The 25,428-nt window shown below is 37.9% G+C and overlaps 2 protein-coding genes across 3 annotated transcripts; one reads left to right on the forward strand and one right to left on the reverse strand.

Moving 5' to 3' along the window:
* Positions 1 to 10,917: 10,917 nt before the first annotated feature.
* On the reverse strand, positions 10,918 to 13,195 carry LOC5570563. Its single transcript, XM_001653181.2, has 3 exons — positions 12,825 to 13,195; positions 11,680 to 12,768; positions 10,918 to 11,614 (listed from the first exon to the last, which is right to left on the reverse strand). The coding sequence occupies exons 1-3, from the start codon at positions 12,852 to 12,854 to the stop codon at positions 11,450 to 11,452; spliced, it is 1,284 nt and encodes a 427-aa protein (XP_001653231.2). The 5' UTR covers positions 12,855 to 13,195; the 3' UTR covers positions 10,918 to 11,449.
* Positions 13,196 to 18,150: 4,955 nt separating this feature from the next.
* On the forward strand, positions 18,151 to 19,498 carry LOC5570562 (serine protease easter). 2 transcript variants are annotated; one of them, XR_002501238.1, is made up of 5 exons: positions 18,151 to 18,254; positions 18,338 to 18,563; positions 18,632 to 18,933; positions 18,995 to 19,189; positions 19,264 to 19,498. XR_002501238.1 is itself a non-coding variant. In XM_001653180.2 (4 exons), exons 1-4 carry the CDS (start codon positions 18,209 to 18,211, stop codon positions 19,153 to 19,155), a joined length of 735 nt encoding a protein of 244 aa, XP_001653230.2. In that variant the 5' UTR covers positions 18,151 to 18,208; the 3' UTR covers positions 19,156 to 19,498. The 2 variants fall into 2 exon arrangements, 1 of the variants encoding a protein (XP_001653230.2); XM_001653180.2 differs by having other exon boundaries at positions 18,995 to 19,498.
* The last annotated feature ends 5,930 nt before the right edge of the window (positions 19,499 to 25,428 follow it).

Below are 25,428 nucleotides of genomic sequence, written 5' to 3' on the forward strand. Positions count from 1 at the left end.
CGAAACTTATTGACCCAGCTCGTAAAAACATAATGATTATCTTATAAGGCCCATATCCTTGATCAAAAAAACTTGTATACAATGTTGGATCGTCTTTTAACCAATCTAACGTCTTACAGAATTCCTAACAAAGCGGGAAAGTAGTTCTAGATAGCTGACGCAGAGAGATCAATTTACACACTAATACCACAGACAAAGTTTAAACAATCTCAAGCGTATTTATCGCACGGTTTAGTGATAATACAGTGAAACCTCCATGATTCGATATCTGTAGGGACTATCGACTCATGGAAATATCGAGAAGTAGAAACAAATGCTTTGGAAAGCTGATTGAGGGGCCCATCATAGTAACCATGAAATTTTGTTTTCAGTATGGTTCCATGAGTCGATATCGAGTCATGGAGCATCGACTCATGGAGGTTTCACTGTATTCAGAATAAAGTGTTGTTTGCACTGTGGTCGCATTTGTCATCATGGCAATGGTATTGCTGTTTGAATTTGAGATGCAAATCCTGACTAAACGTCCTCCAAATGCGGTAACACGAAACAATCAAAGGACACCCAGCAACGATTGTATAAATCACCACCGCCCAAGCAAGAAAAATATATCTTTGACATCGCATTTCTTGTGAAAAATCTTACCGCATTTGGTGTTCCCGCATTTGATATTTGCATTTCAAACGCACACAGCAATATTAAAAGGCACATTGTAATTCTTGAAAAATAAAATACAATTTAGTAAAATATGTAGACGGTTTTTTGGATTTTATGTTGACACTTTGGCTTTAGAATAACGCAATTTATTTCATGAAATTCCTTGAAACTTATGATACACGACATTTTGTTTTATTTGTTTCTCTTACAGTGGTGTTTTTATTTACGCAATGTATGCAATTCCATAATAATAACAATAGTGAACTAGGAAGGTGAGACGAAATTTATAGCTCTGTATGAGTCATAGACTTTCTGTGGCTCTTTTGTCAGTGCTTGTGCTTTGTTCAAACAAGTTGATCCAAAACTGAAGCAAAGCGGTTTTAATAAGTGTATGACTTACTGGCAGACTCAAGTAGGCTGGTCACTCAGTATAAATGCCTAAGAAAAAATAACTGTTCTCTAGTTGAGATACTTGTGGAGATTTATGGCCTCATAAAACGCTGCGAATACATGACCAATGACCATCCTGAAGTAAATAGGCGCGTACGAGAGCCCTTAGTGGTTAGTAAGATTTGGGGGAATATCGAGAAAATTGAGCTCTGGAATGTAGTCAGTGAGTAGTTGACTTGCTTTTCAAATGACTAAAGCAACAGACACAATGATATTTACAAAAAAATATAAATTTCAGTGGTATTTAAAAATGTTGCCAAAAACGGATCCATTTTGTTGCACAAATCGGGGGGAGCATAAAATGGAGCATGCTAAAAACGGAATCCCACTGTACTCATATTGCATGGGTTTCCAATGATTTCACTTATCCAGAGGCCACCATCTTGGATTTCAAAATGGCGTCGGACATCGATTTTCGTCATCCCCTCGTCGTGCCCGTTCCGAAAATACCCATATTGCATGGGTTTCCAATGATTTAACTTATCCGGAGGCCGCCATCTTGGATTTCAAAATGGCGTCGGACATCGGTTTTCGTCATCCCCTCGTCGTGTCCGTTCCGAAAATACCCATATTGCATGGGTTTCCAATGATTTCACTAATCCGGAGGCCGCCATCTTGGATTTCAAAATGGCGTCGGACATCGATTTTCGTCATCCCCTCGTCGCGCCCGTTCCGAAAATACCCATATTGCATGGGTTTCCAATGATTTAACTTATCCGGAGGCCGCCATCTTGGATTTCAAAATGGCGTCGGACATCGGTTTTCGTCATCCCCTCGTCGTGTCCGTTCCGAAAATACCCATATTGCATGGTTTTCCAATGATTTCACTAATCTTCAGGCCGCCATCTTGGATTTCAAAATGGCGTCGGACATAGGTTTTCGTTATCCCCTCGTCGTGTCCGTTCCGAAAATACCCATATTGCATGGGTTTCCAATGATTTAACTTATCCGGAGGCCGCCATCTTGGATTTCAAAATGGCGTCGGACATCGGTTTTCGTCATCCCCTCGTCGTGTCCGTTCCGAAAATACCCATATTGCATGGGTTTCCAATGATTTCACTAATCCGGAGGCCGCCATCTTGGATTTCAAAATGGCGTCGGACATCGATTTTCGTCATCCCCTCGTCGCGCCCGTTCCCGAAAATACCCATATTGCATGGGTTTCCAATGATTTCACTAATCCGGAGGCCGCCATCTTGTATTTCAAAATGGCGTCGGACATCGGTTTTCGTCATCCCCTCGTCGTGCCCGTTCCAAAAATACCCATATTGCATGGGTTTCCAATGATTTCACTAATCCGGAGGCCGCCATCTTGTATTTCAAAATGGCGTCGGACATCGGTTTTCGTCATCCCCTCGTCGTGCCCGTTTAAAAAATACCCATATTGCATGGGTTTCCAATGATTTCACTAATCCGCAGGCCGCCATCTTGTATTTCAAAATGGCGTCGGACATCGATTTTCGTCATCCCCTCGTCGCGCCCGTTCCGAAAATACCCATATTGCATGGGTTTCCAATGATTTAACTTATCCGGAGGCCGCCATCTTGGATTTCAAAATGGCGTCGGACATCGGTTTTCGTCATCCCCTCGTCGTGTCCGTTCCGAAAATACCCATATTGCATGGTTTTCCAATGATTTCACTAATCTTCAGGCCGCCATCTTGGATTTCAAAATGGCGTCGGACATAGGTTTTCGTTATCCCCTCGTCGTGTCCGTTCCGAAAATACCCATATTGCATGGGTTTCCAATGATTTAACTTATCCGGAGGCCGCCATCTTGGATTTCAAAATGGCGTCGGACATCGGTTTTCGTCATCCCCTCGTCGTGTCCGTTCCGAAAATACCCATATTGCATTGGTTTCCAATGATTTCACTAATCCGGAGGCCGCCATCTTGGATTTCAAAATGGCGTCGGACATCGATTTTCGTCATCCCCTCGTCGCGCCCGTTCCCGAAAATACCCTTATTGCATGGGTTTCCAATGATTTCACTAATCCGGAGGCCGCCATCTTGTATTTCAAAATGGCGTCGGACATCGGTTTTCGTCATCCCCTCGTCGTGCCCGTTCCGAAAATACCCATATTGCATGGGTTTCCAATGATTTCACTAATCCGCAGGCCGCCATCTTGGATTTCAAAATGGCGTCGGACATCGATTTTCGTCATCCCCTCGTTGTGCCCGTTCCAAAAATACCCATATTGCATGGGTTTCCAATGATTTCACTTATCCGCAGGCCGCCATCTTGGATTTTAAAATGGCGTCGGACATCGATTTTCGTCATCCCCTCGTCGTGCCCGTTCCGAAAATACCCATATTGCATGGGTTTCCAATGATTTCACTAATCCGCAGGCCGCCATCTTGGATTTCAAAATGGCGTCGGACATCGATTTTCGTCATCCCCTCGTTGTGCCCGTTTCAAAAATACCCATATTGCATGGGTTTCCAATGATTTCACTAATCCGGAGGCCGCCATCTTGTATTTCAAAATGGCGTCGGACATCGGTTTTCGTCATCCCCTCGTCGTGCCCGTTTAAAAAATATTGCATGGGTTTCCAATGATTTCACTAATCCGCAGGCCGCCATCTTGTATTTCAAAATGGCGTCGGACATCGATTTTCGTCATCCCCTCGTCGTGCCCGTTCCGAAAATACCCATATTGCATGGGTTTCCAATGATTTCACTAATCCGGAGCCCGCCATCTTGGATTTCAAAATGGCGTCGGACATCGATTTTCGTCATCCCCTCGTTGTGCCCGTTCCAAAAATACCCATATTGCATGGGTTTCCAATGATTTCACTAATCCGGAGGCCGCCATCTTGTATTTCAAAATGGCGTCGGACATCGATTTTCGTCATCCCCTCGTTGTGCCCGTTTCAAAAATACCCATATTGCATGGGTTTCCAATGATTTCACTAATCCGGAGGCCGCCATCTTGTATTTCAAAATGGCGTCGGACATCGGTTTTCGTCATCCCCTCGTCGTGCCCGTTTGAAAAATACCCATATTGCATGGGTTTCCAATGATTTCACTAATCCGCAGGCCGCCATCTTGTATTTCAAAATGGCGTCGGACATCGATTTTCGTCATCCCCTCGTCGTGCCCGTTCCGAAAATACCCATATTGCATGGGTTTCCAATGATTTCACTAATCCGGAGGCCGCCATCTTGTATTTCAAAATGGCGTCGGACATCGGTTTTCGTCATCCCCTCGTCGTGCCCGTTTAAAAAATATTGCATGGGTTTCCAATGATTTCACTAATCCGCAGGCCGCCATCTTGTATTTCAAAATGGCGTCGGACATCGATTTTCGTCATCCCCTCGTCGTGCCCGTTCCGAAAATACCCATATTGCATGGGTTTCCAATGATTTCACTAATCCGGAGCCCGCCATCTTGGATTTCAAAATGGCGTCGGACATCGATTTTCGTCATCCCCTCGTTGTGCCCGTTCCAAAAATACCCATATTGCATGGGTTTCCAATGATTTCACTAATCCGGAGGCCGCCATCTTGTATTTCAAAATGGCGTCGGACATCGATTTTCGTCATCCCCTCGTTGTGCCCGTTTCAAAAATACCCATATTGCATGGGTTTCCAATGATTTCACTAATCCGGAGGCCGCCATCTTGTATTTCAAAATGGCGTCGGACATCGGTTTTCGTCATCCCCTCGTCGTGCCCGTTTGAAAAATACCCATATTGCATGGGTTTCCAATGATTTCACTAATCCGCAGGCCGCCATCTTGTATTTCAAAATGGCGTCGGACATCGATTTTCGTCATCCCCTCGTCGTGCCCGTTCCGAAAATACCCATATTGCATGGGTTTCCAATGATTTCACTAATCCGGAGCCCGCCATCTTGGATTTCAAAATGGCGTCGGACATCGATTTTCGTCATCCCCTCGTTGTGCCCGTTCCAAAAATACCCATATTGCATGGGTTTCCAATGATTTCACTAATCCGGAGGCCGCCATCTTGGATTTCAAAATGGCGTCGGACATCGATTTTCGTCATCCCCTCGTTGTGCCCGTTCCAAAAATACCCATATTGCATGGGTTTCCAATGATTTCACTTATCCGCAGGCCGCCATCTTGGATTTTAAAATGGCGTCGGACATCGATTTTCGTCATCCCCTCGTCGTACCCGTTCCGAAAATACCCATATTGCATGGGTTTCCAATGATTTCACTAATCCGCAGGCCGCCATCTTGGATTTCAAAATGGCGTCGGACATCGATTTTCGTCATCCCCTCGTCGTACTCGTTCCGAAAATACCCATATTGCAGGGGGGACGGACCTGGTGTAGTGGTTAGAACACTCGCTTCTCACGCCGAGGACCTGGGATCGAATCCCATCCCCGACATAGTCACTTATGACGTAAAAAGTTATAGTGACGACTTCCTTCGGAAGGGAAGTAAAGCCGTTGGTCCCGAGATGAACTAGCCCAGGGCTAAAAATCTCGTTAATAAAGTCAAATCAAACCAACCAACCCATATTGCATGGGTTTCCAATGATTTCACTAATCCGGAGGCCGCCATCTTGTATTTCAAAATGGCGTCGGACATCGGTTTTCGTCATCCCCTCGTTGTGCCCGTTCCAATAATACCCATATTGCATGGGTTTCCAATGATTTCACTAATCCGCAGGCCGCCATCTTGGATTTCAAAATGGCGTCGGACATCGATTTTCGTCATCCCCTCGTTGTGCCCGTTCCAAAAATACCCATATTGCATGGGTTTCCAATGATATCACTTATCCGCAGGCCGCCATCTTGGATTTTAAAATGGCGTCGGACATCGATTTTCGTCATCCCCTCGTCGTACCCGTTCCGAAAATACCCATATTGCATGGGTTTCCAATGATTTCACTAATCCGCAGGCCGCCATCTTGGATTTCAAAATGGCGTCGGACATCGATTTTCGTCATCCCCTCGTTGTGCCCGTTCCAAAAATACCCATATTGCATGGGTTTCCAATGATTTCACTTATCCGCAGGCCGCCATCTTGGATTTTAAAATGGCGTCGGACATCGATTTTCGTCATCCCCTCGTCGTACCCGTTCCGAAAATACCCATATTGCATGGGTTTCCAATGATTTCACTAATCCGCAGGCCGCCATCTTGGATTTTAAAATGGCGTCGGACATCGATTTTCGTCATCCCCTCGTCGTACCCGTTCCGAAAATACCCATATTGCATGGGTTTCCAATGATTTCACTAATCCGGAGGCCGCCATCTTGTATTTCAAAATGGCGTCGGACATCGGTTTTCGTCATCCCCTCGTCGTGCCCGTTCCGAAAATACCCATATTGCATGGGTTTCCAATGATTTCACTAATCCGCATGCCGCCATCTTGGATTTCAAAATGGCGTCGGACATCGATTTTCATCATCCCCTCGTTGTGCCCGTTCCAAAAATACCCATATTGCATGGGTTTCCAATGATTTCACTAATCCGGAGGCCGCCATCTTGTATTTCAAAATGGCGTCGGACATCGATTTTCGTCATCCTCTCGTCGCGCCTGTTCCGAAAATACTCATATTGCATGGGATTCCAACAATTCTTACACTCCTGAAGCCGCTAAATATGGAATTTAGTTAATTTTCTATGCCCATAGTCCAACAATTTTTGTTCTATAATATTATCAATTGATAGAGATAGAACCTCTATCATTATTAATTGAGAGATGTTTTACTGATAGTATCATGATGAGAAATTTTTGGGATAGGGATACTATCTCTCTATCCTCTATCTCTGATAGAAACCGTTCTCTCAGTGATACTATCAGAGATAGACCAGAAGTGATAGTATCATCTGGCTGAACTGATAGTATCAGTTGTCTATCAGATAGATGATAGTATCATCGTTTATCTGATAATTTTGATGCCTGGCATAACAGTCACATTCGACATTTTTCACAAATTGGAGATAATACCAGGGAGAGTCAACAAATCATAAATACTTTCGATCCACTTACTGAAATCTGTGAGATTGTTCTAGAAAATTCGAAAAAAATACCAAGTAGTTTTGTCACATTGGCAATTGTAACCGCATAACAGTCACATTGAGATTATACATGAACCTCATAATGCAGTAGAAACGAAATTTCTATCAGAATTATTTTCTGACTATTCATCCAATATGCGATATGAGTTGTATAAAATTTCAGCCTCAAATAAGCACTTTTGAATTCTTAGCAATTTTTTGAAATTTTAGTTTCATTCCATACTGCAATAAAATGCAAACTTGGTATCCCATTTACTCAATGCCTACTTTTGTCGAATGTTACAAATATGCAGTTATGGGCAGCAGAATCTTTATTGTTCTTGAGCTGGTGAATGGCATTCCTAACCTAGTTAGTTTCCATGGTCCTCAGTACTGACGAAGGCATTTCCTCCGTTGTTTCGACCTGCCTGTGTTCTAAGCGCCATTCAGATGTTCGTCGAAGTGCTGCTCCCACCTTTCGATCACCTCACGCTCGCGCTCGTTTGTCGGGATGTTCCCATCCTTATCCCTGCGCATCTTGTCACGTGGCACGAAGCCGTTGCGGGATGCGTTAAGCTTCTGATAGAACTTGCGTGTTTCTTGAGACCAGCAGAGCTGTTCCATCTCCTGGCACTCCGTCTCCTCCAGGTGGCGTTTTTCATCCCGAAAAAGGCGGGTCTGCTGTTGCCGTTTCCGTTAATAATGTTCCACGTTATACCAAATCCCTTGCTGCAGCAAGCAGAATCTGCCTATATTCCTCGTCGAACCAATCGTTCCGTCGACTCCACCCAACGTACCCTCTAGGTCATACGTTGTTAACGATTGAGAGTTTTGCGCGCAATTCAGTCATCACCAGATAGTGATCAGAGTCGTTGTTAGCGCCACGATAGGTTCGACGTCGATAAAGTCGTAGAAGTGCCGTCTATCAATCAGAACGTGGTGATTCTGTTTGTTTTTGTGTATCGGTATGAAAGGCTGTGCTAAAAGTATGTGCTACGGATGGTCATATTCTTGGAGGCGGCGAAATTAATAAGTCGTAAGCCAGTTTCGTTCGTCCGCCAGTGGACGCTGAACTTTCCAAAAATCGGTCTGTACTTCTCCTCCCATTTTGACGTCGTGACTTGGTCAGCTGTCGCACTCGCGTTCGAGCTGCGCGAAAAAACCGTCTTTATCATCATCAGTGCTTCTGGAGTGAGAGCTGTGCACGTTTTTTATGGTGAAATTGAAGAAACGGCCTCTGATCCTCAACTTGCACATTCTCTCATTGATCGGCCACTACCCGAGATCACTCGCCTTTGCATATCATCCGCCATCACTATAAAAGCTGTTCCCAGCTCATGTGTGTTGCTGCAACTCTGATAGATGGTATGGTTACCTCTAAACGTTCGCACCATTGATCCCTTCCAACACATTTCCTGCAACGCTACGATACCTATTCCGCGGTCCTTCAGCACATCGCCGAGTATGCGTGTGCTTCCAATGAAATTGAGAAATTTACAGTTCCACGGACCGAGCTTCCAATCACTAGTGCCTTTAGGGGCGATCCATTAATTACGTAAGACAATTTTCGGTGTTTTTCACCCCCCCCCCCCTTTCCCCATGGTAAGATTTTTTGTATGAAAATTTAAAATAAATTGAATGGCGCGTAAGAAATCTCAGACCCCCTCCCCCCATAAACCCTTACATAATTAATGGAACGCCCCTTTCGTCGCTGTGGTCTTCGTTGATTGAATGACCACCGGAGAAACGCGTATCGTGGGGTACATAAGTTTGTGTACCATAACAAGACATTCAACGGCTTAATTTCCCTGTTTTTTGGGCATGTAGCTTTTTTCACACAATAATAAATAAATGTCCACTCAGGTTTCAGGTTGGCCGACGGCGCTGCATAATCGTTACTCGTTCTGTGGCGTAGTTGGTCAATGCGCCCAGTCTTGTGTACACCCAATTCTGTTTTTGCACGGATTTTTTTACACGGCCGTGCAAAAAAGTTTCCATACATTTTTTTTTTTCGCCAAAACCTTATTTTTGCGTGAAACGTCGAGAAATGGTGTTACTTTTTTTGCACGGTTTTTGAAATTTTGAACTGAAAACTTTTTTTGCACGGTACGCATCCCCCGTGCAAAAACAGAATCGGGTGTATTGGGAATCGTGGGATCTAAGCCCACCAGAACGATTCCATTATTTTTCACAATTTTACATCTCAATTTGTCCAAATTGACTTTTGTGTCTACGAACTTCAGATTTTTTTCGGTCACAATTAGCCAGAGTGGTCATTCATATATGATTGAACTAGAAAAGTCACAGGTATTCAAAATCATGAAGATTGCGCTGTCGCATGCCTAGTTTTAGCACAAAAACTCAAATATCCTACAATACAGATATCTCCGGTGGCCATTCCTGAGTTATCTAGGTGGTCACAATAAGCCAGAGTGGCAATTCATCAATAATTGAACTAGAAGAATCACAGGTATTCAAAATAATGAAGAATGAGTCATCACGTGCCTAGTTTTGGGTCCCGCAATATGGGTATACAGGTGGTCATTCCTGGATTATTTCGGTGGTCTAGAAGAACCAAAGTGGTCAATTATCTATAATTGAACTAGCAGAGTCACAGGGATTCAAAATCATGACGATTGAGCCGTCGCATGCATACTTTTTATACTAAAACTTAGTGGTCCCATTTTACGGGTTTCCCGGTGGCCATTCCGGTGCTTCGAAAGGACCAGAATAACCATGCATTTATCCTGTAGGCATCCAAACATAAAATACCGTAAATAGGGTAAGTGTTCCCTTAGTTGTGGGTGTTCCTATAGTTGCGGTAGTGCCGTTTTCACTGATTTTATTACATTAGCCACAGAACCGACACTGCCAATTGACGTATTGGCTTGTTGATACACGGAATAGTTTAAAAGAGCGTTCAAATTGCTTTAAAACTGATGAAATATCATTGAAAATGCTAAAACTGTTCCTGGTTGTACCAATAGTTGCGGTAAAGTGTTCCTATAGTGGAGGATCCCATAAGAAAACCACTGATACCGCAACTATAGGAACACAAATTAAAAATATACCACAACTAAAGGAACAGTGTACCAATAGTGGAGGTATTAATTTTCACTGACATGCCGTGGATTACTGCGATGAAATTATTTTTTCTAATTAACTCAATGGTCGTTACTTCCCGTTACAACATTAACATGTACATCAATTGCGCTACTTGAATTTAGGTGGTTAAATGAAGTTCAATAGTGCTTAGTACCTCCACTATTGGTACATCTACCCTAATTGTACACAATTCATTTGGTTTTTGAGGCATAAGTCCGAGTAATTTTATCGAATTGTTCAGATTGGCCTCCTTGCGGGACTCCAGGAACCGGTTTCGCATGGATCATACTGGACCAAATTTTTCAGGGGATGTGTGCCAGTAATTGGGCCCTTATTGCAGAAAAAATGAACGCCAAAATATCCATCAACCGAATAGTACTGACGTGAATTACATACACAAAACTGCGTTGGAAACTTACTTTTCGGACGTTCCGGGTTCCCGGAACCGGGTATGAATAATTAAGTGATTTGAGAATCTCTTTTAACGAGATTTGCAGCCCGAGGCATCAAAAGTTAAATTGACCTGAATTTTGAAATGGGTCGAAAAAGACCCAATGTCCTTACTAAGGTTAATTTAGGTATCGAAAATAAAACAATGGGCTATAATTTTGTTTAACTAAAAACATGGTGAGTTATATTTTGTTTAATTGCTAACTTATTTTGCCTAATTATTGTTTAACGTAAAGGAAAATTTGTAATAATTTTTGTTATTTTAATATTATCTAATCAGTCTAAATTATAACACACTTTGTTAGGAAAATTGTGCTTACTGAGTAACAAATCATAAGTAGTCTACTGGTCGGGACTTTTTTTTATCGTCCTTCTAGAACCAAATCCTGGTTGCGCTACTATGCAGATGCAGGGTATCGGACATAGCCATTTTGTGAGAAATTGGCGAAAAATACCATTGAGGGCCTGGAATATTTGAAGACATACATCCTGGTGGAATCCTTAAACACATGGACAAATTCCTGTGATAAAAATTTAACGAAAAGTATCGGCAAAAGTATCTGAAAGAATTCCTAAAGAAATGTCTGAGGTAACTTGTTGTGCTATGTCAAAAGAGATTCCTTGACGAATGCATCGCAGCTTGAAATATATGAAGATTTGACATAACTAGTAAACTAGGCATTCATATCGCCACGGCCACTCCTTACTCCTCTTCTGGCTACGCCCTTGGTACTAAACAGCAAACAACCTTACAACAATTTATTACCCGATCATAAAATGAAATCTTTACAATATATCGATACAACCGATTCTATCACAGTCGCCCCTGAGTCACTTCGTCGAAAGCAACACACAATTTGGGATTCATTCGTTTGAGCTTTTCTATTTCCCGCGCCGTAAAACCGGGACAGTGTGCAATTTTGAGCCAACGCACGGCGGGAAACCGCCTGACCAGCATCTGCAAATGACCGTCGTCTAGCTGAAATACAAATGAAAGCTTCCAGTAATGAAAAGGGAATATATGCTTAAATCTGAAACGCATACCCGTTTGTAGTTGGTAATATACATGCTTCCTATGTTGTAGGACGGTGTTAGTTTCAGTACTTCAGGATAAAACTTTACGTTGTGTAGACCAAGAACTCGCAAACTATCAATAAGCATTAGGCTCTCGAAGGCGTAAACGTACGTTCCTGTGCGAAAATCCGAAGAACCGAGAGTTAAATGCTTCAAATGGCGAAAATGTGCATCCAAGAGATTTACTTTCTCTGCTTCGATTTTCAACTTTTCCAACTGCACTAGCTTACTTATATTTGAAAGTTGAATTGTTCCTTCACTTACTATCAAGCTCAACTCAGTAAGGTTTGGTAGTCCTGTAGAAATCATTTGCATTACATAGCTATCGATAAATTTAACCGAAATATGTAACTTCTGCAGTTGTGGAAGTCTTCTAAAGAACGCAATACTGATGTTTTGTTCACTTTTAGTCATCCCTTTCAATCGCCTATCTATGGAAAGCTCCGTTACAAACGGAAAGGTGAGATTATAAAAGTAATAAATGTCTTTGCTTTCAAATACTACTGTTAACTTAACCAATTGGTCGGCAAACTGTGGAAGTAGATCCATATGGTCTTCTGAGCTTACATATAAGTATAGTTCGTTCAATTGTGGAGCGATGAATTTTAAATATTCTACGTGCGTTGACTCAATTTTTAATGATTTCAAGTTGTTAAAAGTGTGACATAAATATCCCTTTTCGGTTTTACAAGTACCCAACAGATGAAGTTGCTCTACATTCTCCAAACTGAAAAAGACATTATTGAGAACAAGTGCGAATCGCTGATCCGCACTCCTATTATCGATTCGTAAATACTCTGGACTTGGGCTAATAGCATTAATTAATCTGAGGTTCTTCGTCATCTCATTGCAATGCTGATCATCCAGCTTAATTGATATGGCATCATAATCTCTCTCAAAAGACATTTTTCCATTCAGTAGTCGGCATCCTTCGACGCGTAAGATAGCATGCTTCCGTAGATATCGTTCTGATAGTAAAACTTCATTCCATCGTCTGCACACCAAGGAAAGATTTCTACGGGTCTTAAAATCCAAATGTTGAAAAATGTTTTCCAAAATCTACAACAAAATAAACTCCATAAGTAATTGATTTGAAAAAGTAAAGTATATCAAACCTCGTTTGGAAGCCAACAAAAACAAGCCATTCAGTTTGTGTGCAGCTTTGACCGTTGTTTGGAATTTCTTATCTATCTGTGTCGCACATATACCACGGAAGGCGATGAAATAGATATAGATACCAAAGTGATAAATCACATGATTCCTTGTTTTGACACTTTATGTTCCGATGATACTATATTGTTACTATATTTAGAAGCACAGTAATTTATTTGATGCAATAAATTGCACTATATGTTTTCAAACCAGATCAACGTTCTACTGTTTAAGGCTTTAATGTGAATATTTACATTCACAAAACATTGATCAAGCTCAAAGTTTTATTCCGCTTTGAGTAGAGTGCTGTAAACGACTGAGCAAAACATTATTTTGAACTCACTACCCCCTTCCTTTGATTTGCTAGTATTGGAGAATGGAATGAACTCTCCGATGAGTGCTTTTGCCTTCGAAAAGGGTAACATAGTGTAACGTAATGGGAAACGATAAAAATATCCATGCAGTTGAAAATGTTAGTTATCTTTTCTACATTATTAAATTTAACAAAACAATGTTATGAGCCTTCCAAATCAAAGAAGATGTTCTTTGTGAAAAACAGCAAAAAATTTTCTGGATGGTTTTTGAATAATTCATGGAGATATTATTTCGAAAATCGCTGATTTTTTTTGGATGAACTAATTGTTGTCAATCCCTGAATTAGCTCGTTGGAGATTCAGAGATTCTTCAACAATTTTTCGAAGTTATTTCTGAAGTAATCCCTGAGAATAAAAATATTAGAGAAATCTAAACATTAAAGCCTGTAAGAATGTTTAGAGGGGCTCCTGGAGAAAATCCTGAACAAATTTCTATAGGAATCAATGGATTACAGAGAAACATTCCGGGTCAAACCCATTTTCAAATGTCAATAGCTGTGGAAAAGAACATAATATTTGAAAGATTACATGAGCAGTTTCAGAACAATCAACTATCTTCAAAAATTAAATGATTTGAGATCATAAAGAACATGGAAAAAACATCCAAAACCTACACTTACATATACCGTAAAACGGGATAACTTTGATAGTTTTTTCGAAGAAAACTTGAATATTCATGTATGCTAGTGATCCTTTATAGAGAGATAAACGGAAGTAAAATGGAATAATTTGGCAAAAGACCAGCAGTGCTGATTTTGCTCTGCGTCGAGAGTTATATTGCAACACGACCATGACTTCCTCATTGCTAAAGAGTGTATTTTGTTTCGTTATTGATCTTTGAGCTACATGTCCAAGCTAATAAACAGCCGAAAAAATCAACAATTAAACATCGCATTGACAAAAACTTAAAAAGAAAACTATTTAATTTTTTTGCTTCATGCAAAATTACTTTTACCGAAATAATTTCAAGTGGATTACATTACTCCTCAAGAAATGCTAAAAACAAACATAACGCATGTTCGTTTGGCTCACACTTTGACAGAAATGTCAGCTGTCTGTCGCTAATCTCTCTTATAAAGGATTACTAATGCATGCTGTTTCAAAGAATTATAATTTATATTTTTAAAACAAGTACTGGCATCCTAGCTATCGATTGCAGTTGATAGATTGCCCAAAGATTTATTATGAATGAATATATAATTCTTCATATAATCGAAGGTCGGTTGTCTGTTTTGGGGTTACTTTGATAACACTGTGGAACACATTTTTGTCTCGAGCACCAAAATACCGCTATTTACTAAATTAAGGGTTGCTGAATCCATTATCGTTTTCAGAAATATCATGGCACGTCTAGTTTTCGAAATATTGACTGTTGAAAAAGCAAAATATAACTTGAATGCAAGTTTGCCAGCTTGTACGTCAATTCATTAGCTAAATTTTTCACAGAATTCAAACTTCATGTATTAAACAATAATTATCAACAAAGTTCATAATATCTTCGATGGTAAAATGTTATTTTTTGGTGGTTCAGAAAAGTATTGTATTTTGCCATATAAGAGAAACGAAGAATTTTATATGAAGACTGCAAGCATGTTGAAAAAAATTGATTTAAACTAAATTTTATCGTGGAATTTCAACTAAATTGTATCTAAATTAAAAGTTCAAGTCCTATTTAGCATGTTTGGTAGATTATACAGTCGACTCTCCACATCTCGATGTTCTACATCTCGATATCTCTCCCTATGTCGATGATTTCCCAAGTCCCTTCAGTCTGTATACATTTTTACTCTCCAAATCTCGATATCCCCCTTATCTCGATCAGGGCTGGGAATGGTAATAGTAGTAGGCTTGAATTTCGCGAAAATCACTTGGCTCTCTCACTACAGTAGTTTAAAATCGTGAATCTCATCAAGTAGCCTATGTTGGGTACATGAATTTCTCTAAATCAGTAGTGTCATTGAAGGCTGTAAATGCGGGAAATGCAACGGAAAATAGAACATTTTTCTACAGTAGTTTTGGGTTGCCCTTAGCAACGAGTGATTTGCTATTTTCAAGGCATTTTGCCTACAAAATGTTTTTTGTTACGCTTTCCCAACCCTGATCTCGATATCTCCATATCTCGATGTGTTTCTGTTGATTTTTTGTTCTCATTTTTTCTCCGTATATGACCAGTATCGAAGGTTACTAGATCAAAGTTTTGGAACTCAAAACAAATAAGGAGCGCAAAATGACGTCTGTTTGTGTATTACTTTCTTGACAACGAACTGTTTTTCAATCTAGTATTCATCAAAAATTTGTTTTTTTTTGTCTCGATCTCTCCCTATCTCGATGGCCCCTTCGATATCGAGATGTGGAGAGGCGACTGTATCACAAAAAAGTTTGATAAATCGTACCTTGAATTTCATGTAAACATCAATAAAACCAGTGTTTTATACAACTTAGGTAAAAATTGTGACGTGCTGGGCATTTCTGAGAACAGTTTCAGATTCAGCGACCCAAAATCTACTAGAGACACATAATTTGATCCATGAGACACGCAAAAATGTAATTTTTGTTACGCTGTGTAATGTGCGATTATCGATGACAGTTGATGACAGGTTCACTATGACTTTTCGGTGCTTCGCAATCCAAACCAGCTGTCTTCTCTCTCTCAGATAAAAGCTATGTTAAATAATTTCCGAAAGAGTTTCTTTAGATTATGAATGCAAGAATCAAGACACGAAATTCAAAGAAATCTCTACAAAATTATTATACCTACTCCGCAAATTTAATTTATTTCGCAGAGGCCGGCGGTTTTTGGCGCCCATAATGATTGGTGGTGATTTGACCGATTTTTTGATATAATTATAAAAGAATAGGGTCCTAAAATGTTTATTGAAATCTTGTTTTTATTTAAAAACACGAAAGAGCATGTTACTGTAACGACTTTAGCAATTTTTTTTCGCTCAAATAACGGCTATATCATATTTAAACTTTAATCACAGACAAACAGACGTAACATGTATAACAAATTCCATGAAAATCCATCGCCCAGTATACACCATCATCATCTGGTGAGCATTTTGCACGAAACACTGGGGGGGGGCTAAAGTTCGCTGGCCGAAACACTTTTATGGCAGGCATATTTTATACCAGCTATAAAATTATGTTAACAGAAAAAAAAACATAGTAAAATTTCATCAAAAAATTGCCCAAACAAAGTTAGTTGTAATATTTACAAAAATAGCAGTTTTTTTTACAAAACTAATTCAAAATGTGAAGTTTTATTGTCTTTTTTTGCACGATTCGGCGAATTTCGCTTAATTTGAAGATAATATGTCGATTTTAGGGAATTTGCAATTTTTCGACAATATATGTTTCATTGATACTAACACCCTGGGAGGGAGGCACAGATATTACACACGAAATATAGAACAACGTTTGTTTGAACTGCAAGATAACTCCAGCTTGCCAACAACAATCAAGGCAGGCTTGGGAAAAACCGCAAGTTTTCTTTTGTTGTGTGCTTTCGATCTTTTCTGACAAACATGGGAAAAGGGCCACAGATTTCTATGCACTAAATATTCATTTTCATTGAAAAAAGTCAAACGATGCGATTTTCAATGCTTTATATTCAATCAGATTGAAAGGTGCTCACGTGACATTACTACGCATTTTTTCCATGTTAGTCCAATGTTTGAGATCTGGGCTCAAAATGACAGTTCGTGACAGCGGAAACTCGGCTCACTATGACGTACAGAAATTTAGTATTGGTTTCTCCCTCCCAGCTAACACCCTACAGAGTTTTAAAAACTTAAAAGTTTGTTTCCGCCATGGACATTTGACCACTCATCAACTTTTACGTGTGACAAATTTGATCCGTTCCAACAAATCTGAAGGCTATTCTACTGGTCTTGCTCTTCTAGATATAGAAAAAGCATTCGACAGTGTTTGGCATTAGGGTTTGATCGTAAAATTAAAAAACTTTTATTTTCCAACATACATTGTTAGAATAATTCAAAGTTATCTGTCAAATCGTACACTTCAGGTTAATTATCAGAACTCCAGATCTGAAAGACTTCCTGTAAGAGCTGGTGTTCCTCAAGGCAGCATTTTGGGACCAATATTTTACAATATTTTTAAATCTGACATACCTGAGTTACCTCAGGGATGTCAAAAATCTTTGTTTGCGGATGACACAGGCCTCTCCGCCAAAGGACGAAGCCTGCGTGTCATCTGTAGTCGATTGCAAAAAAAGTTTGGATATTTTTTCTTCATACTTGCAAAAATGGAAGATTTCTCCTTATGCTTCCAGAACTCAACTAATAATATTCCCACATAAACCAAAAGCTCTTTATTTGAAACCTTCAAGTAGACATATTGTCACGATGAGAGGGGTTCCAATAAATTGGTCAGATGTAGTTAAGTATCTAGGGCTGCTAGATGAGAATTTAACTTTCAAAAATCACATTGAGGGCATTCAAGCCAAATGTAATAAATATGTAAAATGTCTCTATCCCCTTATTAATAGAAACTCAAAACTTTGTCTTAAGAACAAGCTTTTGATATTCAAACAAATTTTCAGGCCAGCCATGTTGTATGCTGTACCACTATGGACTAGCTGTTGTAATACCAGGAAAAAAGCTCTGCAGAGAAAAATAAAATTTTGAAAATGATTCTGAGGTTTTCTCCCTGGTATAGTACCAATGAGTTACATAGAACACCTAGATATAAGAAATGAATGTAATGTTTAAAATAATACTAATAAAGAAATTAAAAAAAAAATAAAAGTTAAATCATTGTTAAATCCTGTTCGTTTTACTACAAACGAAATGCTTCTATAATAATGAGAAAATATTATGAGATTGATCATACGAGTCTTCTCGGGAAGTCAAGCCTACTCATGCTCCCCTACACTTACACATGCACGTTCTCAAATTAACTTGACATCGTCATTTGCATTCCGTTAGGAGCTTTGAAAGAAGTTGATCACTATGAAAGATTTTATTGCAATAAGCTTATCATTGATATCAAGCATAGGTTGGTTAAAATATTGATTATTTGCAGTTGTTTAGCGAATACATTTATAACTATATAAATAAAATAATAATATCCGTTTTCAGCCTACGCTAATTTGCCAAAACCAAATATATGTGGACTAGAGAATGCTGACAAGATTTACCCGGGAAACGTGACAGGAATCACTAGTTATCCATGGGCAGTCAATCTGGTTTTTCGTGATACTGGAAGGAACAGTGATCTATTCCACTGCGGAGGAAGTCTTATCTCGGATCGTCATGTCCTTACTGCAGCACATTGCTTCGATAGTCTTAGCGACGACTTTAAACTGTGAGTAAAAACCACTATAATAAAAAATAGGTAAATAATATTATATTTTAAATATTCTAAATATACAGTCAACACATACGTCTGGGCGAATGGAATTTCCAAACCGAATTGGATTGTGACTATGAAGATTATTGCAATGGACCGATTTTGAAGCTAGGTTTTGAAAAGATTGTTTCTCATGCTGATTACAATAAGAAAACTTTACTGAACGATATTGCAATGGTTAAATTGAACAGAAGTATCGAGTTCACTGAAGCCATTTCCCCAGTATGTCTACCTTTGAGTGAGGAGCTAAGAAATATAAAAATTGAAAATACAAGGTTTACAGTGGTCGGATGGCGGAATAATAGGCATAGAAATGGAACATATGGTACGATGATTAAACACTTTTAGTCTATAATATTTTAATTTCAAGTATTTGCCTTTTTTAGAGCACGCTAGTTCAATTAAATTGCACGATTGGTCATTAGCTGGAGTTGACCAGGAATCTTGTAGTAATATGAACAGCGAGGCTGTTGATTTTTCTCAGTTGTGCGCGATTGGCGAAGATACATGCCGTGGCGATTACCAAGTTTTTAAGTTGGATCGATGAAAACATGGCAGAATAAGCAGTAAATAAATACAGGGTAAAAAAACTAGAATAAAATATAAATATTGATTTTCTAACCTACATATATTTCAAAAAACTTTTTTGTTGTAGAAAGTTCATTAGGGTGTCAACAAATTATCTTTTGTCTGGAAATTCGAGGACTCAACAATCAATTGGTAACAGTGGCGCGGGAAGTGGGTAGGACAGGTAGGACATGTACTACCCACAAAAACACCTGGGTAGGACAGTCAAAGGGTTGTCCTACCCATGATTCAAAAAAAAATACAAGATCAGTGGAATGCAATTTATCATATGTTCAATATACAAAAACACTCGATGGTAGATACGAAATGGTTTTTCATTGTATTTTCACGCCTAGTAAAGCGTGACATGGTTTGTGCAAGACCTCCAAAAGTTACGGAGAAGAACTATTAGGAATAACTAAAGTGAAAATTCAAAAAAAAAAATAACTAAAGTAAAAATCTAACTGTAATAATTGCATTTCTGAATGAATCAATGGATGATTTCTTTAAAATATCTATGGCCAACCATGTATATGTTCTGGGACAAATTGCCGTGAGTATTCCTGGAAGTAATTCTTGAGAATTCTATGGAACATTCATAGAGAATTGTCAGAACATTATTGAAGAGTCTTTGGATGAAGTAATGGATAAAGTTAATACCACTTGCATCGTGTTATACTCTTGATTATAATCTTGATATAATGTATCAAAGCATTGCTAAATCTCTTGACGATTTTCAGAGCAATTTTTATAGAACTCCTACAGCACACTCTCTAGAAGTTCTTGGCTGATTCAGAATTGCCGAAGAAATTTCTGAAAGTAGTTTCCTGAAAAATGATTTGATCAAATTTCAACTGATGTTTTGTGACATCATCCATAAACATATTTAGAACATATTATGACGATTTCCGGAAAGATTTTTTTTGCAAAATTGTTGGAGAAATTGCAGCAAAATATGTGATGGCAGCAAAGCAAAAGACAAGAAAAAAAATACGAATTCACAGATATTTTGCTGTTGTCTAGAAACAGTTGAGGAAATTAGAACAACCAACCTTCTTGGTTGTAAAGGCAAGTTTGGTCTATTTTTGACAATTTGTTTAATAAAATTGATTAGTAAAAAATGTAAATATAAACAATATGTATATGTTTAATATGAGTACGTAATAACAAAAGTTGATCAAATGAATAATCCTAAAGACATTACTAATAATAAGTTTCTTCTTAGAGACGTGGTTTCTATTTTATTGCAAGTCTGTAAAAAGTCTTTTTTAATCGATGGTTTTTAAAGTGTCCATCTATATAAATAAAAATGAAAAGATGTTTGTATGTCACGAAATAGCTTGAAAATGGGTCAACGGATTTACCTGATTATTCCACTGTTGTATTCGTCACGGGTTCCGACGTGTTTGTGTGAGGAAAATGTTTAGGATTAGTCTCCGGGATAGTTGAAAACATGGGAGAATGCTAATCTGTCACTTTGTATGGGAGTTTTAAAAGCATATTTCAACAGCCTACTTGATGGCAAGACGAAGTTTGCCGGGGCCACTAGTTTCAAATAAAAATGATCTTTATCGTCTCTTTTTCATTATTCAGCTTGCCTTGAATCCTGATGCTAAATTGCACTGGCTCCAAAGAAACCTTCAGAGGCCATAACAGGTTCAACAGGCTTTACAAGGATTGCGTCTCAGATTCCTCCAGGAAAAGCTTAAGGAATTATCATAGTAATTTTATTTAGAATACCTTCAGTGTCCCCTACATGGATTTTTCCAGAAATTATTCTAGAGAATTCTCTACCAATTCCCCTAGAAATTTTGTCAGCGATTTTTAAAGGATAAGGTACAGTGGGGGAAGTGTATCAGTGGGGTAAGTGGATCATTTGTCAATATAAAGCATAAATACTTGAATATGTTGAATGTTTTCGCACTATTGCTTCGTTTTAGGTTATGTTTTTACGCCCACACTGATACTATTGCAAAACTGGTACTACACGTACACTAACACAAGCAAATTTGTTAGCTGCAAAAAGTAATTAATTTGAAAATTGTTTTCCATCAATCAAAAATCCATTGTATCTCTGTCTAAAAACGAATTCTATTATTTTTTTTCGACGCATGGTGAGCATTTCAGTTCTAATTGAATGAATCACAATGAAAAATATGTCATTTTTATAAATAAATACAAATATATTGGACATGGTACACTTACCCCTACTTTTTAATGGGGTGGGGTAAGTGGATCAAGAATAATTATCATTTATTGGCAGACTGCTTACGAGAATTTTAGTAAGCTTTAATATCCGCAAATGTTGTTTTCCTTTATTTTGTTCCATTCCCAGCTTGAATTTGTCAAATTGACCATAGAAAATTTGAATTAATCCACCTAATTTTTTTTTTACCTTTCTGGTATAAACAAAATATAAATAGAATAATAATTTAAAAATCCACACGAAACTTTTCGTAGTTTATCTAAGTTGAGTTGTAAAAGAGCAAAATATACTAATTTTTCAATCGAAAGCATAGTATCGTACCTTATTTGACCATATAAATTGTTCTAGACAGTTGATACACATATATTCATAAATAAAATAGAACGATTTCAGTTTGTTATTCGAAAGTAAATGTAACTAATATTTTTAAACCAAGAGTGTTTTTCGAAAATATCGTTAAGAATTATCTTACAATAGATCTGTATAACTTATGCGTATAAATGGATGATTTTTCTCCAAATTTTTCTACTTACAATGTATTTTTTTTTTGTTCAAAATAGTATGAGCTAATATATACATACTTTTTATTATATTTTGATTAAATAAAGATACTTTTTAATTTTAAAGTATTAAAATGTAACATTACTAGCATTAATAACAAAAACGAGGGTTATATGATTCTAATTAAACATAATCACACTACATTTGTTTCGAGAACAGATTTTTTTTAATGGTGATCCACTTACCCCACCATGGTGGGACAAGTGGATCATTTGGCGCAAATTTTTAAGTCTCTCATACTCAATACATAACAATCATAAAAATCGGAATAAATGATGATTTGAAGTATAATAGTCCCTTATTTGTTATCCACAGAAAAAAGTTTGAGTTACATTATTCACGTAAGCTGTACATAACAATGAAGCTAACTATTGATTTTTCTGTATCCACTTACCCCACGGTACCTTATCTAGAATAATTTCTCCAGAACTTGCTCCAGAAAACACTTGAGAATTCCAATGCAACTACATTTTGTAATTTCCTCAGATATTACTGTTTTTTTTTACAAAACTATCCTTTAAATTAGTTCCTGATATTTTTTGACTGATTCTTAAATTGAATTCTTCAGTTGCTGACTTTAAAACCTACATAAGTTTTATCAGAGGTTACTTTGAGATTTCCTCTAGAAATACCTTGGCATCTCCCTGGAGACATTCCCGGAAAAAATCATGAAAACACTTTCAAGACTTACTTGAGAACATCTCAAAGAATTACTGGATCCATTGATATCATTGGAGGAATTTCTGTGGAAATCTTAAACGAGTCTCTGGAGCCATTGCTGAAGGAAATTGAAATCTTACATAAACCCTGAAAGGATATTTTATAGGAAATCTATAGAAATTCCTGAAGCGATTTCTGAAGAAGTTACTGATTGAATTTTAGAAGTCGTTTTGATGGGGAATCTTGGAGGCTGTCCCAGGAAAATCGATGTATTAATCACTGGATAAAATCTTGGAGAAGTAAGAACTATCTTGAAAAAATCTCAAATAGTTTTTAAATGTATGCAGCTGATTGGAGAAGTTCCGTTTCATTGGTTCTGCTTGGGAAAATTCACATTGAATTCGTTAGGTATCCTAAACAAATTTCTTAGAGTAATTTTCTAGCATATTCGAGAAGAAATTTCTTGGGAAGTAATCACTAAATGAACTCCTTTAGAAATTTCCGGAGGAATATCTGATCATTTGGACAAATACATTCAGTAATAATTGTCGAGAAAAAAAAGCTTAGATTTTAGATAAATGACCCTCTGTTTCTATAAAACAAAAACAAACTCTAATCTCCTGGCTCCTATTAGGTTTCGTTTTCTTGGTTCCTGTTTGCTGTCCTTCGGCCTCTTTTTAAGTCTCTTTTTTCAGGTAAGAGACCACTAATAGGGCCCTAAAGCCCTGTCCTAATTTTAGTACCAAACGGTTAAGTTTAGGCCAGAAACACATGTTTACACAAATTTTGAATGCTTCTCGTTGGTTTACGGCCAAAAAACATGTTTTTCTGATTTTCGAGATTTTGTCACACCCCTTGGTTTAAACTCAATTTTTGGGTGTATTTTGTTTTTCGTGTTCCTTCCGAATTGTCAAATAGGAACAACCCCAGTGTTAAAAAGATGAGCCCCTGTGGCGTTTTTGCCGTCTCAGTGAATTTCAAACATGATCTTAAGTGTCAAGGTTCAAATTTGAACCTATTTTTTAAATTAAACTTTAAATGTGATATAACCATTATTTGAACAGGAAAAAATGCTAAAGTGGTTGCAAGAACATGCTCTTTTGCCTTATTAAATTAAAACAAGATTTCATTAAAAACTTTAAGACCCTATTTCCTATTATTAAAGCACAAAATCGCTAGCCCTGGAGAGAAGAAAAGCTTTCTAAATCTTGTGGTAACGACTGGCATGGAAATGGAGAAATGAAATGAAAAAATCTTGTTCGAGAAAATCTACGTTGAAGTTTTTTCAGCAATTTTTCTTTCTACACAAATTGTATGGGAGTCAAGAAACAATTCAGTCTTTTCAGAATTTGTTATTTTTCCTGTAGAGCGGAAAAGTCGTCTGAAATGTCAACTCAACTTCACTCAAAACCCATAAAAATGTCACTTGAACCCCTCTACGTTTGAGCTCCTTAATTATAGTAACTCTCAATATCCAGCCTATGATGCTATAGGGTTAAAATTTTTCACACAAAATTTGCCAGCATTTTTCCTACCCATGGTTTCGATCGTGGACGCGCCTCTGATTGGTAACTAAGGATGTACCTAACAAATAAAATTTTCAACGACGGCAACTCTTGAAATGGCATTTAGAGATGGCCTTGTACGAATTGTCGAAGAAAACCCAATTTTGTTTACAATAAGTACCTAAAACGGGGTAACTTTCGAAGAAAACTTGAATATTCATGCATGCTGTTTCAAAGAATTATAATTTATATTTTTAAAACAAGTACTGCCATGGCATCCTAACTATCGATGGAAATTGATAGATTGCCAAAATTTTTATTTTGAATGGATATATATTTTTTCTTATAATCGAAAGTCGGTTTTCTATTTGGGGTTACTTAGATAATGGAGTATACATCGAACAAAAAAATCGAATTTTTAGTATTCATATATAATCAAAAGTTCTCGATTCAAATGAAAACATCTCTTACATGAAGTCTCGCATAACTTCTGATCTCGCCCTTAAAGCTATTAGTAACCATTAGACTTAAGGTACCGCGGGGCAAGTGGGACATAAAAAAACGATAGTTCAAACAAATTGTTCAGAATAATTTTCAAATGTCAATATTTTACAAATCCAACAACACGATTACATTTCGGGAACATATTTGCTGGAAATTGTGAAAACCTTAGAAGAAAGATGTACAATGAGTTATTAGACGCAGTTGCCTCGACAAACGGGGCAAGTGGGACACATCCAGTTTCGTGCGTAAAACCACATCAGTAAGTAACCACTACTTTGATTTTTGATGTCGAAATGAACTTCTGGTCAAAATTTCAGTCAATTTAGAGTAAATTTAGGTGTGCTCCAAATCAATTATGTGTTTTTGGGCTATTCTCAAGCTTTGAAAAATCATAACTATCGAACGAAACATCAAAACTTATCGGAAATACCTCTATATAGTAGTTTATCATATTCTACGAACTTTTTCCCAATACGATTTTATGATTGAAGCAAGTTTTAACATAGTTTGATTGAGGTTTGTGTCTCGAGGTTCTTGAAAATCTCTCTTTTCGGGGAGTGTTTTCACTGAAAAGCATGCCTGCCTGAAAATTTCGGATTTTTAATTTCCAGAAATGATGACTACGCATATCTAAAAGTCAATCCAATTCAAAGTTACCATTTATCTTACGAAAATAAATTGTTAAAAATAGTTAATTATGAAGTACATTTGTACATCCACTGTGGGTGAGCCAAAAGCATCACCGTGAGCTTCAAAGAATACAAAAAATCACATTAGCACTGCCTTTTCTCAGTCGATGATGATGATTGTTTTCAAA

This window comes from Aedes aegypti, chromosome 3 (assembly GCF_002204515.2).
Source record: "Aedes aegypti strain LVP_AGWG chromosome 3, AaegL5.0 Primary Assembly, whole genome shotgun sequence".
NCBI lineage: Eukaryota > Metazoa > Arthropoda > Insecta > Diptera > Culicidae > Aedes > Aedes aegypti.

Bases quoted from the DNA above. Each gene is read 5' to 3' on its own strand.
- LOC5570562 (XM_001653180.2), top strand. From the start codon at position 18,209: ATGAAAGATTTTATTGCAATAAGCTTATCATTGATATCAAGCATAG. The intron at 18,255-18,337 runs GTTGGTTAAAAT...ATCCGTTTTCAG, and splicing joins ATCATTGATATCAAGCATAG to CCTACGCTAATTTGCCAAAA. The intron at 18,934-18,994 runs GTACGATGATTA...TGCCTTTTTTAG, and splicing joins GCATAGAAATGGAACATATG to AGCACGCTAGTTCAATTAAA.
- LOC5570563 (XM_001653181.2), bottom strand. From the start codon at position 12,854: ATGGCTTGTTTTTGTTGGCTTCCAAACGAG. The intron at 12,769-12,824 runs GTTTGATATACT...ATTTTGTTGTAG, and splicing joins TTTGTTGGCTTCCAAACGAG to ATTTTGGAAAACATTTTTCA. The intron at 11,615-11,679 runs GTATGCGTTTCA...TTTGTATTTCAG, and splicing joins ATATTACCAACTACAAACGG to CTAGACGACGGTCATTTGCA.